The sequence below is a fragment of the Bubalus kerabau genome, chromosome 2, assembly GCF_029407905.1.
Source record: "Bubalus kerabau isolate K-KA32 ecotype Philippines breed swamp buffalo chromosome 2, PCC_UOA_SB_1v2, whole genome shotgun sequence".
Lineage (NCBI taxonomy): Eukaryota > Metazoa > Chordata > Mammalia > Artiodactyla > Bovidae > Bubalus > Bubalus kerabau.
Genome location: NC_073625.1, coordinates 8,959,674 through 8,976,029, shown reverse-complemented (window position 1 = coordinate 8,976,029; position 16,356 = coordinate 8,959,674). Strand labels below are relative to the sequence as shown.

At 54.9% G+C, this 16,356-nt stretch overlaps 1 protein-coding gene across 1 annotated transcript in view; it reads right to left on the bottom strand.

Moving 5' to 3' along the window:
- Positions 1-8,748, bottom strand: part of LOC129644120 (ankyrin-1) — a 102,466-nt gene extending 93,718 nt beyond the window's left edge. Inside the window, exon 1 of the mRNA XM_055569529.1 lies at positions 6,497-8,748. Coding sequence (XP_055425504.1) covers positions 6,497-6,715 — 219 coding nt within the window. The 5' untranslated portion in view covers positions 6,716-8,748. The remainder of the gene's footprint in view (positions 1-6,496) is intronic.
- Positions 8,749-16,356: the final 7,608 nt, after the last annotated feature.

Here is a 16,356-nt window from a genome sequence, read left to right as displayed (position 1 = left end):
CCTGAAACTAGCATAGCATTGTAACTACATTTCAATAAAAATGTACACATAAATAAATTTTTAAGACAAAAAATAGTGGCAGTACATAGGTGCAGCTCCTTCATGGGCTGGGCACCAAATACATAAGCGTTCAGCTTTCGTGGTGCCAGCAGACTATACAGCTGGGGACTGAAATTATGAGCACCTTCCATGAGCCAGGCAGAATCCCTGACAAGGAGCACTGAACAGAACAAAGCCCTTGCCCGTCGGGGTGCCTCCACCACAGCGGGGAAGACAGAGAGTGATGACAAGCTACAGAGACACGTAGCAGTGGGTCAGGCAGCAGTAAGGACCACGGAGAAGGATGACAGGCTAGGCGGTGGAGGTAACTGGGATGCTCCAGGGGACGCCCTCCTAACTCTCTACCCAGGGCCAGCACTGCAGACGTGCAACTTCCTCCAAGGGTCTCAAGGAACTCTATTCCTATCAGGAAGGCCAGGCTTGGTCAGCGTCAGAAGGACAGAGACGAAACCTAAAACAGTGAGGGTTTTTGTCCCTAGAGTTAGAGCAAGCTGTTCCTGGCCAGAGCCTTGTGTAGACCTGGCAATTCTAGGAATTGTTCTCTGTTCTCCCGAGAGAACAGAGGACTTTTGACTTGGTCTCCTCTTGTTCTCTTTTCATTGGGCTGATGGCTAAGTGCATATGGCCCATCAGTTCATCCCAAAAAAGTACTATTTTACCTTGCTATGGCCTCCATAATAAAATATTTTAATTTGATACTGCAATCTAGCACCCATTCTGGAAACTGGATGTGGGAAGCTGATGTTAGGATGTGCCTAATCATGCAGCCATTTATTCAGCTCAGTATTGATCACATAACACGTCGTGTGCCACGTGCTGTGGGTAGAGGCAGCCATGGACTTCGCCCCCAGACACCTAGCGTCTACTGGGATAGATAAGACACGGACACTCTGGGTGGCTGGACACGCAGAGCTGTGAGAGATACAGAGTGACTGCAGGGGACATAGCTTCAGGCCCTGGGAACCACGGGGTCTTCACGATGGCCTTTGAGTTGAGACACAGCCCAACCAGTCCATTGCCATGTGGTAGCCCCAGTGATGAGAATGACACAGTCCTGGGCTGAGTGAGGGTCCCCAGGCCCCACATCCCATGTGCCCTAGCCAAGGCGATGACCCTGTGACCCTGGGGAGGCAAGTTGCTAGGCTTTACCCTCTGCGCTGTCTCTCCCTTATTCAAAGCCCCCTCAGGGTTCTTCCTGGCCCCTCCCTCACACCCCACCATCTCCCTGCTTCCATTTCTGTGTCCTGAGACGATCCTCCACATAGCAGCCGGGGTGACCTCTTAAATATTAAGTCAGACGGAGCACCTTCCAAAGACTTCCCGTCACCCTTGGAGCGAAGTCCAGGTCCTCGCCGTGACCCGAAAGCCCTTCAAGGTTCAGCCCCAGCGATGTCCCCACCTCCCCCCGCCCCATGCCTCCCTTCCGTCTCTCCACTGCAGGCACCCTGTTCCTGCTCTTCCCCAAACCAACCAACCCCATGCTGCCCCAGGGCCTTTGCACATCCCTGTTGTCCAAGACTGCTCGCCTCCGGAAACCACATGATTCTCCCTTACTTCTTTTCAAATCCCCCCCTGAGAGAGGCCTGCCTTAACCATCCTCGAGATGAGACCCCTCACCCCCTCTCCTCCACGGGCTGTCTCACTAGCTGACGGTAGATGCCCGCTCTCTTATTGCCCGTCTTCTTCACCAGCTGTAAACATCACAGATGTTGTCCCTTTTGACTATCTTGCTCAGCGCCCAATACTTGGCACAAAGAAGGTGTTTAATAAGCACGGGTGCATTGACCACCACACGTGCGGATTGACGCTGAGGGGTTGGATTTGACACACCTCTCCATCTTGTTCTCATCAGCCAACGGCCAGAACTTTGCTTCCTCGAGTGCTGAATGGTTTCCAAATATCTATCTTTGGGTTGGACCTCTTATCTGGGTTCCAGGCTCAAATATCCAGATTCCTCAAAGTCTCTGTAAGAGGATCCCCACTCCGTTCTCATCTCTTCACCCCGATTCCACACACCGGCTTCTAGTTCTTGGGTCAGTGAGCGGAGGTCGCTCCCACCCACCCTCCAGCACAAGCCAGACATCTGAGGGTCCCTTTTGAAGTCTCCTCCCCCTTCCCCCACATCTGTCCAACGCATCCATCCCCATGGCCACGACCCTTACCTGGGCCACTGACACGTCCCTCCCAGACCACCGCCATCATCTGAAAACCGGCTCTCCTGTATCTGCCCGTGGGCCCTGCTACCTGCCGCCCCCACTCCTGCGCTTGAATCTGTGGTTGCTCCCTTCGGCTCTCAGGGTAAAGATCGGCGCCCCTCAGCGGGTCTACAAGCCCGGTGGACGCTCTACCAGGACACGTGCATGCGGTGGTGTAGGAGGTCAAAGGCTGAAATGCCTCCATCCCTCTCGGTCCGTCCCCCACCCCTGCCGCTCTGGCTGCTCTGGCCCCGCCCCAGACCCCCCGCCTCACTCTGCAAGCAGAGGGTTCATGTGCGGTGGAGCAGGAAACACGCGGGCGCACACGTGCCCACACGCATGACACACACGCGTGGCTCGGGCCCCGGGGCACCTGACCCAGGTCGTGGCCGCTGTGACCGTCACCCCTGCCTCTCGCGTCCAGCCCCGAGGTCACCTCTCCTGCCTCATCTGGTTCCTGGTCTCTCCCTCCTGCCTGCAGCCGCCCTGCCACCGTCCCCTCTACACTCTCGGGGCTCTTCTCTGCTTCTGGAATGTTCTTCCCTCCCTGCCCTCATTAACCCTGACTCACCCCTTAACTCAACAGCTCTTCCTCCAGGAGCCTTCTCTGACCTCCTGCCCTACCCCGAGTCTCTCTTACAGACTCTCCTAACTCCCTGTGACTTTCCTCCTGGGCTCCTAGCATAGCTTGTCTGCAGATCCGTTTGCGTGATTACTTGATTAACAGCTCTCACAGTCAGTAGACTATGGGTCAGAGTGGTTGAGGAGGATGGCTTTTGTTTCTTAACTATTAAATCCCTAAAGCCCAGCTCTACACTTGAGGAGGTATCTGGGAAGACATGGACGACGTGGGTTTGAAGCTTGAAAAACGCTTGGATAAATGAAAGGAGTGCTTACGTAGAGATACTGGCATGGGCACATGTAGCTGTGTGTGTCCTTGTGTGTGGATTTGTTCTTTTCTACAACCGTAATCATGGTGATAAAAATCAGTAGACAAAAATCTGTGCACCAAGGAAGCTGCCCTGAATATTCAGATGTCTCTTATATAAGCCTCTTTCCACACTACTTAGAGTAATTATTTCCGATTATGGCAAACGACTCTCGTTCTTTCCACGAAACATCCTCTGAAAGTGTGTTACTTATATAAGGATCGGCGTTTGCCCCGTCACTGCGATTGCAGTCCATCGGTTCAAAAGGATCCAATGGAAGCAAATTCTCGAGCGGTGACCCCAGGACAAGAGCCTGTGTTTTAATCTCAGAACCGTGAGCGTGTGCTCTGAAGAGAAGACGCTCTCATCCCCTAAGGGGGATGGGTCTGTGCACGTCACAGAGTCGGGGTGCTGTCCCAGGGGTGCACCAAGGTGAGCTGAGCTTTAGGTCCTGACCCACCTCGCCCCGGCCCCCGGTGCCCGGTCATCGTCTCCACCTGTATCTCCACTCGGAGCAAAAGCCCGATTGCCCTGTAACACGGGAAGGAGGCTCCGGCAACACTGGCAGTCCTGGGGCGGCTCTGCAGCAGACACAGAGCGAAAGACGAGGACCAGCGGAGCCCAGATCTGGGGGGGTGGAGGGGTGAAGGAGCCGCAGGACTAAACCAACAGGAGGGGCTTTGCGCACTGGGGAGCCCTTCCTTTAACCATCATCCCCCCTCTTTCCTCACCGGCAGCAGTTAGCAGTCTCCTCCGGCACTAAGCCTATCAGAGATAGCGCCCATAATCTGCAAATGTGGCCTGAGTGCTGGCTGAGCCCGCGATGGACTGAGGAGGGGCCTTGTGGAACGGCAGCCCAGGGACAGGCCGGGCTCGCGGGGCCTCACTGGCAGCAGCCCCGTCAGGAGAGAGTCCTGCCCGTGTGCTCAGAACCTGCCCGTGGCTCAGGGCTCAGGACCATGCAGTTGCCCCCAATCCTGCTAAGCAGCTCCTTGGAGAGTGGGTGTCTTAACCCTCGAAGGGCCTCTGGGGAGACTGGTGCTTCTCACCGGCAGCTTCCCTACAGAGGGACGCTCATCTGCGTTTCTGGGCCTGAACGAAGGAAGCAAGGAGCTTGCCTCCTGGCCCCCCAGGAGTGCGTCTGCAGGTGCCCCCACCTGGAGGGGGCGGGGACACCATGACGGCTCACACAGCCCCTCTCCTGAGCCCTCCAGCACCCTCTCGTGGCCCCCAGACTTTGCTCCTCTGTCCCTTTCCATGAAAGAAATGGGGCCAGAGTGTCCATTTCCCCAAAGGCAACCTTTTGGCTGAACCTATCAACTCAGTTCAGTCTTTCAGTCGTGTCCAACTTTTTGCAACCCCATGGACTGCAGGCTTCCCTGTCCATCACCAACTCCTGGAGCTTACTCAAACTCATGTCCATTGAGATTGTGACGCCAACCAACCATCTCGTCCTCTGTCATCCCCTTCTCCCGCCTTCAATATTTCCCAGCAAGAGGGTTTTTCCAGTGATTCAGTTCTTCACATCAGGTTGCCAAAGTATTGGAGCTTCAGCTTCAGCACCAGTCCTTCCAATGAATATTTAGGACTGATTTCCTTTAGGATTGACTGGTTGGATCTCCTTGCAGTCCAAGGGACTCTCAAGAGTCTTCTCCAACACCACAATTTGAAAGCATCAACTCTTTGATGCTCAGTCTTCTTTATGGTCCAAGTATATCTGTACATGACTACTGGAAAAACCATAGCTTTGACTAGATGGACCTTTGTTGGTAAAGTAATGTCTCTGCTTTTTAATACGCTGTCTGGAACCACCCAGAATGCCTCAGGTCTGGGATGTTGGGGGGGAGGGATGACAGAAGCGGGGCTTTCTTCTCCCCATCCAGTCTGCACCCCAAGTCCATCCACATGCTTGTCTCCCCTCTGGAGTCCACTGCCATGGCCACTGCTCCGTCTCACGCTCCTACCCGTGTTTCCTATCCCACACTCCCCGCCCCATCCTCTCTGCGCTTCCACGTGTGGATTTAGACCACAGAAGCCCAGCTGGATCCAAAAGGAATCTCGGCACGTGGTCCCGTGCACTATAAGTGGAGTAGGGGGCAGGGAGGCCAGGCTGAGGGGCCCAGGCCGCCAATGGAAAACTTAAGCTGCGTCCTGGGTGTTTCTCCTGCTGGTTTGTGAAAGTCACCCAGTCCAGCACCACATGGACAGACCCGGGGCGGCCCATGCTCGCGGAAATAAGCTGGTCCACAAAGCCAAACCACGTGAGTCACTGCCAGGAGCCCATGCTCGCGGAAATAAGCTGGTCCGCGAAGCCAAACCGCATGAGTTACTGCCATGCGATTCCCAGAGACAGACAGGAGGGTGCTGGTCGTGAGGGGCAGGGCACTTAGTTTGCTGGGTGCTGAGGTTCAGTTTCGCGAGATGAAAAATGAACTGGGGATGGATAGTGGTGATGGGCATGGATGTAACTCAGGCCCCTGAACTGTATACTTACAAATGCTTGACACGGTCAATTCTATGTGAGGTGCGTCTCACCACAATCAAAAATAGTTTTTTTAACGGTTAGGATGGCTTTTTATGAAGCTGGAATGGGTAAATTTCTTCTCAGTTAGAAACGGTATTGGCCATGTAGCCGAACAACTCAACTGACTGGCAAAAACAGACAAACGAAACCAAAGGCATCGGATCCACAGCCCTGGCCACACCCCGTCCTCTCTTCCCCAGGGAGTGCACTCCTCTTGGTTCAGGCAGTGCCTCCAGCCTCGGGCCCCACACCTGCCACTGCGTCCCACGCACCTTCAGCTTCCTCCCCACACAGAGCCCCGTCACTCAGCACCAGAAACATCCAGAGAACCCTTTCAGCCGCCCTGCTTCTCAGCCTCTGGCAACACCCTACGGGGAATCCCCAGCCCTACCTCCTTCTCAGCGGCAAACCCACAAAGGCCGCCGCAGACAAAGGGGATGAATGCCGCCACCGACACAGCATCCTTCAAAGTCTTTCCACCCACCCCCCCACTTCAAAGGCCACAAAGTCCAAGACCGCAGCGGGCACCAGCGGGCACTTCTGAGGGGAGAGACTGTGGGGGGTGGATGGGGCGCAGCCCATGCTGTTGGGGCACCGGCCCTTCCCCGTGGGGCACTGGGCCACCGCGGGGCTGGCACACGTCCGGGGCAGGGCCTTCAGTGGGTGGAAGCCCCGGGGGGTGTTTGAGGCCATGGGGGAAAAAGGTTAATAGAGGCAGAGCCTTCAGGAAACGGCTCCAGGCAAGAGCCACTCTTCAGAGACCACACACCCGCCTGCCTCTCACTTACCTGGTTGCAGGTGTTAATGTCTACCCCATTCCGCAGGTGATCCAAAGCTTTGTCCAAGTTACCTGATCTGGCTGCCCTCAGAAAGCTGGTAGCAGCATCGGCCTGTGAGGACAGAGAACAGCTGTGAGTGGGTCTGCGTGCTGAGGGGTTCACGGGCCGCTCGAGCCCAGGGCTGCGAACAGAACCAAGGTCCCAGCGGCAGCCACTACCCCATCCCATTAAGTGCCCACCATGGTCCCTAGGCGTGCATGGGTCCGGAGCCCCCCAGGACAGACGGCTCTTGGCTTGAGGGTGGGGAGGCCTTCAGAGCACGGCCTGTCTTCCTTCTGGAGTATTTATAAGCAAGTGATCTCGGCTGGGACCCAGGAGGGGCCTCCTTCTAGAGGGTTCCGTTCCACCCAGGAGACGTCTCAGCAGGCCTAGCATCTCCCTGCCTTGAGGCCTCCGCGGACTCCACCTTCCCACTCAGGAGCCCGGCCCCCACCACCCGGCCCCACCCATTGAGATGAAGCAGAGGCGCCACGGGAACCAAACACAAGCACTTTGGTGCTGTTTTGCGGGGTTTGTTTTCACGTAAACAGCACACAGCACTTACTACATGCCGAAAAGCATTATCGGCACTTGGCTATAATATCCATTTACACGGGGTGGTGGCGGGGCGGTGTGGGGGAGAGAGATGCATTTAGCCATTAAAGACATCCCCAGGAGGTAAGTACTCCTGCCATCCCCATTTCACAGATGCGGGAACTGAGGCCCAGAGAGCCCAAGTGACTTGTGCAGGGTCACAGAGTGGGGAAGAGGTGCAGCGACAGCCTGGCCCTGCCCCTTGACTTGGCAGGTGCCCCTCGCCAGTCCTCCAGAACGAGAGTAAAGCCCTTAGGGTCCGTAGGCTGAGGCTTAGCCCCCTACAGACACAAGCAGGCCCTGCCCAGGACGCCGGCTTGTGTTAGGGATGAATGACAGCCAGAAAGGGAGAGGGGGTGAGAGAGCGGGAAAGGAGGTGCTAGACATAAGGTCTAGCATGGCAGACAAGTGCAGGGGGCTCCGAGTAGCTCCCTTGCGTCTAGAGGGGTCCGACGGTCTGCAGGTACCTCCACGCCTGTGTTCTTATCTGTAAGAGGAGGGCAAGGCTTGTCCCATACCCTGGCTGTGAAACTGAATGGAAATATTACAGATTATATGTGATTATAATGATTACATCAGCGCGAGTGCTGAGCACAGGGCTTGCACGTGGTGGGCACTCAGGGTGAGTTTAACAGGTGAGGGCCGTCATATGACAGGCCACGAGTGAAGGGGAGTGTCTAGGTTTGGGTGGTTATGCCATTCCTCCAGGAGATCCATCCTGGGGTGCTCGGTCTCCCTGTTTCATGCTCCCCTCATCTGAGAACATGCTGTCGTGGGCTGAAGGGTGGTGCCCAAGATATGCCTGTATCCCACCCCCTGGAACCCCAGCATGTGTCCTCTTTGGAAAGTGTCTTTGTGGATGTAATGATGTTATGGGTCTTGAGATGAGTGCCCTCAATACCCTGTGAGCTTTTGTGCTAAGTCACTTCATTCGTGTCCTACTCTGCCACCTCTAGTCCTTCTCTTTGCAGGCTTCTCTGTCCTTGGGATTCCCCAGGCAAGAATACTGGAGTGGGTTACCATTTCCTCCTCCAGGGGATCTTCCTGACCCAAGGATTGAACTTACATTTCTTGGGTCTCCTGCATTGGCAAGCAAGTTCTTTACCACCAGCGCCACCTAGGAAGCCAGCCCAAAATCCAATGATAAGTGTCCTTATAAAAGACAAACGAACATGTACGCACATGCGCGCACACACACACACGTGAGATGTAGGCAGAGACAGGAGTGATGCGGCCACAAGCCAAGGACGCTGGCAACCAGCAGGAGCTAGAAGCACAGAATCTCCGCTGGCACCTCCAGAGGGAACTCAGCCCTGCCCACACCTTGAGTTCAGACCTCTGGCCTCCAGACTGTGAGAGAAGCTACTCCTGTTTTAAGCCACCAAGTTCGCAACAGTTTGTTAGAGCAGATGATGGCCCCTAACCACGGAAGATTCAAAATCTAGGGCCAACGACTGCAACGTCCTGCATTTAAACCAGAGCGGGGCTGCACGCCTTTGCCAATAAAACAGCTAATCCAAGTCAAAAATAGAGTCTCCAGCCTTACAAACCTTCACACCCGAGGGCTGCCCCCAGCCATCCCAGCCCTCCAGCCCTGCTCCAAGACTCCTGGCTGATACTTCTCCACTCGACCGCCCTGCTCTTCCTAAAATCCTGATGTCCTGCCAGTCCTCCCCGACTCCAGGCCCGCGAGGGTCCCGGTACATTAGCTCAAAGCCAAGCCCTGAGTCTGCTGGTTCATGACACTGGTGCATCTCACACCCCCAGCACACGAGGATGGCGGGTTCCTCCCCCATCCTCCCCCACCCCCGCCCCAGCATTCCCATCCTCTGTCTCCTGACAGGCCCACGCTCTGACGTGCTCTTGTTTGTTAAACCCAGTCTTGCCTTTCTTCACGGTCCACTCAGGCCCTGTGTCCTCTGTGATGCTAACCTTGGATACTCAATCTTTACCATCTTTAAATCTAGGAACAAGAGCTTGATTTCTTAAAATGCATTTTCAATACACTTTCCTCTTTTATGCAAGTCTTGTTTCCCATGGGCAAATTATTTGCTTCTTGGGTCAGAGATGAAATCTTCTATCTCTTTTGAATCCCTCAAAGCATGAATCGTCTGCTAGGCCAAGACTTCCCTTGACCTAAAACACAGGGCACCTAGTGTCCCCGGGCTTCTTGGCAAGGCATCTGTAAAGGAGGACGCAATTCAGAAATGAGGAACAATCCGTGGGTTCCCTATGAGCTGGATTCCCAGAGAAATCAGGCTCAAGGGTTAGTCCCTCCAAAAATGTCTGTGCCTGCTGGTTCAGAAGGCCTGTGCGGACTCAGCTGTTCAGAAAAATACAGTATACAACTCCCCCAAAATGAGAGTATTAGAAACACATCTCCCACCTGCCCAAACTATCTTCTGCAGCATAACCAGAGCATTAGGGATGAAAACTAAGCATGGTGGATAGAAACAGATGCGACATCGGCTAATGACTCTGTCACTATTCAAAACAATGAATCTAGGCAGCAAAGGAGAATATTTATAACAGACAGACAAGCAGATAAATAGAGGGCAGGGAAAGCCCGACTTACACTAGGCTGAGGAAGGCTGAATACTTTCTGCTGGGTATATAATTGAACTGTGAAATTATAATACTTATACCAATCACTGGGCAAGTATTGGGCTGGCCCAAAAGTTTTAGTTTTTCTGCAAGCTGTTAAGGAAAAATCCGAATGAACATTTGGGTCCATTCAATATATTACCAACATTCTATCTTTTAATCCTGATCACAAACTGGATTGTTGAGGTGGGTGTAATGATGGTGTGCATTTTAGAGGTTGGGGGAGGTGAACAGTTTGCCCAGGTTCTGCACTAGTTAATACTTGGGGATTCAGGCCACGACTCCCTGAACCAAGCCGGCACCTTCCTACTGCCTTTGATCCCGAGGTGCATTCTCTGCAATTTCAAACCTGAAGGTGACCAGAAAGCCCTGACAGATGTAGGAGCTAGGAGGGGCCCATGCCTTTTCCAATTAAGCAGTGAACCCACAGCAGAGAAAGGAACCCAGTAGGTCTCTGCTCTGACCCTGGCCACTGCATTGAGGCCAAGACAGGCCTCTAGAAAGGAATCATCTAGTCCCACTCCTTCCCGTCTCTGATGATAAAACTGATGGCAAAAAGGAAGTGACTGGCTAAGGTCACCTAGATAATTAGAGGTGAGGTTCAATTGCTAAGGCTTTTTCGTTTCCTCTCTGGTCTTCTCTGGGCACAGGGTAGTCAGGACCCAAGCAGGATCCTGGGGCATCTTACAGGTCGATTGCAGGTAATAATGGTGTCATTCACTGGGTACCCCCTCGGTTAATCCTATGAGTTATTTCCCAAGGTCCTGCTGCAAGTCCAGGATCCTGCTAGGGCAAAGACGGAGAGAGTAGAAATTCTCCATGTAGGTCCCTGCCCTCAAGATTTGAAGTGCCAAGATTTTAACGTGACAGAGTTAGGAAGTGACCCATTCAACAAGCACGCAGTGGGCACCTCCTGGATGCCAGGGACTATCTCCGTTGCAGAGCAAATAACCCACTTTGGAGTATGAGACCACCTCTTGCCAGCTCATTCTGCCGAGCTGCTAATTCAATTACCTCCAACTCAATGACCTGTCCTGGGAGCCACTTCCTGGTGCATCTAGGAACAGTCTATAATCCAATAGGGTGGAAAGTCAAAAGAATCCAATAGGCTCCATTTTAGATTGTTCACATGAGTAACCACCAACCAGAAAAACAAGTGACAAATATGAACCAGACTGTCTCAGTGGTCGGACAGACTGGAGCAGAGTCCCTGGCCCTTCCTGAGTGCTCGTCCCTGCAGGGCAGCCTCTGAGCGGAGAGACCAGAGGGGCTAAAGAAGGTTGTTCCCTGCATCTAGAAAAGTCGATCCACGATGCCCCTAACCTCTGCATCACCCCCAAGAGCTGTCACCCCTCTGTTCACCCGACCAAGGCTGCCTGCACGCACCTCTGCTCCGTCCTCACCTTGAGCCTTATTGAAATCCAATTTTTCCTATGAGAAAACCGCCAGCACTGAGGGCAGGAAGGGACACACACATCTCACGGTGTCCTCAGCCCCCATCCCTACAGGTCGACTCATGTGATGTCCCTGAACTTCCTTCCATCACAACAGGAGTTACCTTCATGAATTCAGCCCTTCCTCTTTGTTAAGCCCTCTCCATCAACAGATTCATTGGCTCCCCCCAATAATTTCTGGACGCAGATACTTTTCCTTGTTTCCTCCTCACTGAGGAGCTAAACGAGGCACAGAGAGGTTAAGCACTTTGTCCAAGGTCACAGAGTGAATCCTGGCCAGGTCAGGATGTGAATCTTAGGAGTGCTTCCTCACTGCCCAGAGATTCCTCTCCAGCTCAGCTCTGGCTGGATAGGGGGGAGCCTTCTGCCGGCGTTCAGAGACTGTGCCCACTTCAGCCCTCCCCTCTGGAGGAAGGAAGTAGAAGGGAAGAAAGGGACCAGGATTCCTCCTAGGAGTCAAGTTCCCATCAGGACTGCTCTTCGGAAAAGGGAGGTAAGCCCTTGGTTACCTGAGACACCCAGACTATTATTAAACTTGCACTTCCTGAGTGGGGCCATACGAATATAGCAATAGATAGTAGCCCAGGGGGCTCCAGTGTCTCCAGGAGGGAGAGCCAGAAGCCAGCTGCCAAATGCCAGCAAGCCTGGTGTCCGGGGGTGGGGGTGGGGGGAGTTGGGGGGGGAGATTGCATCTGGGGGTGGGGGAGGCTCCCCAAGACCAAAGCCCAACACCAGAGCAAAGCATGAGGTTTAGACCAGGTGGCAGGGAGAACCCATGGTCTCCGCAGGCCTTTTCTGGAGCTTGAGAGGACCTGAGTGTTCCTAGGACGAATCATGACTTTTTCAAGGTCTTTCAGTGCAAAATTCTCATCTAAAACGATGACTGGAAACTGAGCTCTTATCAGTTTCTGTAAACAGCGGTAAGATGGGATCTCCTTCCCAAAGGGTCCTGGCTGGGCAAAAGGCAGTCTCTTGGCCAGAGTCAGGGTCGGATCTCCCGGTCCAGGCTCTGGACCCTACCCTAGGGGGCTGTAGCTCTACCAGGAGACCACGTAGAGCAGGGCCTGCGCGTGGGGCTAGCCCTCCAGTTCTGAGCGCCCTTCGGACTCAGCGCTCCTGGCGGTCCAGGTGGGCCTCCAAAGGAAGGGGCAGCGCCCGCGGGCGCACACCTGCCTGGTGCTGCCTCAAGCCCACCGACTGCAGAGAAGCAGCCGTGAACCCCTGCGGCCCCAGGGTGCATTTTCACTGGGTCCCTTTCCTTTTTCTCTCTGGAAAGTTGGACTGTTAAAGGTGTCACTGACGAAACGAGGCGCGCAAGCCGGAGACCCCAGGGTCCTTTTCGAAGCTATCCACCCCAGTGCGAGGCCTGGGGGAAACCAGCCATCCCCTTCCTGCGCTCCTCCGGCAGCGGGCTCGGAGGCTGGGCGATGCCGGACGGGAGAAGAGCCACTCGCGGACCCTGACGGTGGGCAGCGCTGGCGGGGAGTCCCGCTCTGCCACTTGATGCTGTGCCTCGGACAAGTTCCCAACCTCAACGTTCCCACTGCTAAAATGGGGACAGCTTTCCGGGGGGCGGAGGATGAGAATGACAAAGGACAGGCGGCCCGGCTCCCTCTCCCCCCATTCATTTCCCGCTGCTTCTGGACGTCCGGGTGCTCGCGTTCCTGAGGTCTAAGGGTCAGGCGCGCCGCAGGCTCGAGAGGCGGCCCTTCTCCAGCCAAGGCCAAGCCCGGGGCATCCCGGCGGGTCCGAGGGGGTTCCCGCAAGGGGTGGCCGGGTGCCCCCCACCGAGCCCCTCGCCCAACCGCAGAGCCGGCCCGGCGGGATTCTCCTCCGGGCACCTCCGCGCGCCAGCCCGTGCGCCCCGCTTTGCCCTCCCGCCTGCCCTCCGGGCACGCGTCCAGCACCAGCCCCTCCGCGGCGGCGGCCTCCAGGTCAGAGGAATTTTCCTCAGCTCCGGCTGGAAGCCTCGGCGCCCGCGGGCGTGAGGCAGCAGAAGGGCGGCCGGCGCGCGGCCCCGCCCGCGCCCGCTCCCGCGCCCCGAAAGTTGGCGCCCGGCGAGCCCGCGGCTGGGGGCGCGGCGGCGGCGGCGGCGGCGGCGGGGACCCCGCGCGGGCGCGGCGGCCAGGCACTCACCGCGGCGTCCGGACCCGACCTGCCCTGTCGCGCTGCCATCGTCCGGCGCCCGCGCGGAAACCCGAGCCCGCGCGCGGCTCCCCTCCCCCGTTATCTGCTCGGCGGCGCGCGGAGCGCCAGCAAGTTCCCCGGCATCGGGCTAAAAATACCGGCGCCGGCCGCTCGGCGGGGCCCGGCGGGGCTCCGGCCCCCGGGCCCCCGGCCCCGGCCCGCCCTCCAGCCCCTAGAGGGGTCTCTTCACTGTGTCCCCCATCCTCGCGTCTGCTGGTCAAGTTCACGCGAAGCGGGCTCCGGAGATGAGGCACCTGCGGCCGAGCCCCGCGGCGCGGGCGCGGGGAGGCTGCGGCGGGCGCGCTGGCCGAGCGGCCGGGGCGGGCGGCCGGCGGGGGGTAGAGTCCTGCGGCTGCTGGGGGGGCGGCACCCACGTCCAATGGAGGTGAGGCGCTCCCAGCTGCATGGCGTTGCCGCCCTGCCTCCTTCCTCCCCGGCCGTCCGGGTGAATGGGCCGCGGGGCCGGCTGGGCCGGCCAGGGTGAGCTCAGCAGAGTCTATTTATGCCCATAGCCGCCTTGCGCGTTTCCAGCTCTCGTCCCGCGTGTGTCCTGACATTCCAGCTCCTGCCGAGAGCGCGCAGCGGCGGAGGGAAGCCGCGAGGCCAGACTCTGTTACTACGTCTTCCTTCATCCTTCCAGGCTGACGCGGGGTTTAGGGCATTGTCACCCAGGGCCGGAGGAAGCGCCCAGATTCTGCTCCCGGACCATCCTCCCCTTCTCCCGAGGTCATTCCGGGGCGAGGGAGGTGGGGGGCGATGTCAAAGGCATGTCGGGGAGGTGGGGCTGACACCAGGGATTACGCTGAGCGATGCCCGCCCGCAGAAGCACCCCGGGAGCTGTCACGGCCGCTGGCGACACCACTTGCTCCAACATGCGTGTTTTGTAACGTGAGTCCAGCTTCATGCTCTCTGCAAAGAGCAGTCCAGATAGCACAGGCTCTTTCCCCACCCCTCCCGCCCGGAAGCAGGGGCACAGGAGGGAGGGCCATGTATCTGGGAGGCATCAGGCCCCCCGTAAGTAACTGTGAGGTGAAGCGCATTTTGCCATTACCTCATTTAACCCTCGCAGCCACCTCTTAAGCCAGAAGATGCTATTGGAGTTGTATGGGTGGACAAGCTGCGCCCAGAGGGGTTAAGGTCAGGTCCGAGGTTACTACTAGGAAACAGAGGGTCCAGCCGACCCAAAGCCCTTCTGTTAGCAGCACTGGCAAGATCCCCAATCCAAGTAGGCACAGTGCCAGAAAGGGACACCACGCGAGATGCTCTGAGGTTAGAAAAACTGACTGTTTTCCAAGGTAAGGTGCTCTTGCAAATTGGTGCAGCCACTGTGGAAAACGGTCTGGAGGTTCCTCAAAAAACTAAAAATAGAACTACCATATGATCCAGCAATCCCACTCCTGGGTAGTTAGCCCAAGAAAATAGAACTGCTAATTTGAAAAAATGCATTCATAGTGGCACTGTTTACAACAGCCAAGACAGCCAACCCACTCCAGTGTTCTTGCCTGGAAAATCCCAAGGATGGAGGAGCCTGACGGGCTACGGTCCATACAGTCACAAAGAGTCGGACACGACTGAGTGACTTCACTTTCTTTTAAGACATGGAAGCAATCTATGTGTCCATCAACAGACAAATGGATAAAGAAGACGTGGTATATACAATGGAATAGTGTAGTTGTGGTTATGTGCTCACTAAGTCATGTCTGACTTATTATGACCCCATGGACTGTAGCCTGGCAGGCTCTTCTGTCTATGGGATTTCCCACGAATACTGGAATGGGTTGTCATTTCCCTCTCCTGGGGATCTTCCCAGTCCAGGGATTGAACCTGCATCTCCTGCACTGGCAAGTGGATGCTTTATGACTGAGCAACTAGGGAAGCTCGGAACGGAATATTGCTCAGCCATTAAAAGAATGAACGTTTGCTACTGGCAACAGCATGGATGGACCTGGAAGGAGTCACACTTAGTGAAATGAAGTCAGACAGAGAAAGACAAATAACCATGCATTTTCACTTATATGTGGAATCTAAATAATAAAACAAACAAATGAATATAAAAAAAGAGAAATAGCTTCACAGATACAGAAAACTAGTGGGGAGAGAGGTCGGTGAGGGGGAAGATAGGGGATAGGAGAGAAAATTAAGAGATAGAATCCACTGGGTGTTATATAAATAAGATATAAGGGTGTCATGTACAGTACAGGGACTGTAGCCAATATTTTATAATAACTTTAAATGGAGTACAATCTGTAAACATTCTGAATCACTATGTTGTACACTTGAAACTGAACACTAATATTGGAAATCAACTATATTTCAATTAAAAAAAAAAACAAGTAAGGTCCTCTTCAAAGCTATTCAACATCAGGGGAAGGTCGCCAATAAAAGGGATAAATAAGGATCAAGAGAGAGGGACAGGAAGATCCCAGAAAAGAGTGACTTGCCATGTATAATGCAATGAACTCCTGTGACCACAATGGTATTTGAAGACAGGGCATCAGAATTCTCCAGGCCCAAGACACTCATCACCATCAGAGGACAGGCAACCTCTGAGAGGTGGAAAACACCACATCCCTGTACCAAAGACAGGTGCCTGGGTGAGGGGGATTCACCACAGGCCCTCCTTCAGGCACAAAAATGCACACATTTTAAAAACAAGCGTTCTCTTACAGGTCTTTTGCTCTGGTGCCCCTTAAAACTGCCTCCCAGATTTGCTAAAAGCCTCTACACAGAGAGCTTCAATTAATAAATGATGGTTACTGGAACAGCCCCGATCATAGCCCAGCGCAATATCTCAAGGGATTCCAAAGCACTGTTCCAACATTAATATTTAGAGAGAGAGAAATGCCCTACTCAAATGGAAGAAGAACAGTACTTATAATCGTTTCAAAAACACGAATACAATTGACTCACACAATGAACTGAAAAACAGACCATTTTGAACAGCTGTACTGAAGTATAATTGACACATTATAAACTACATATTTTACATGT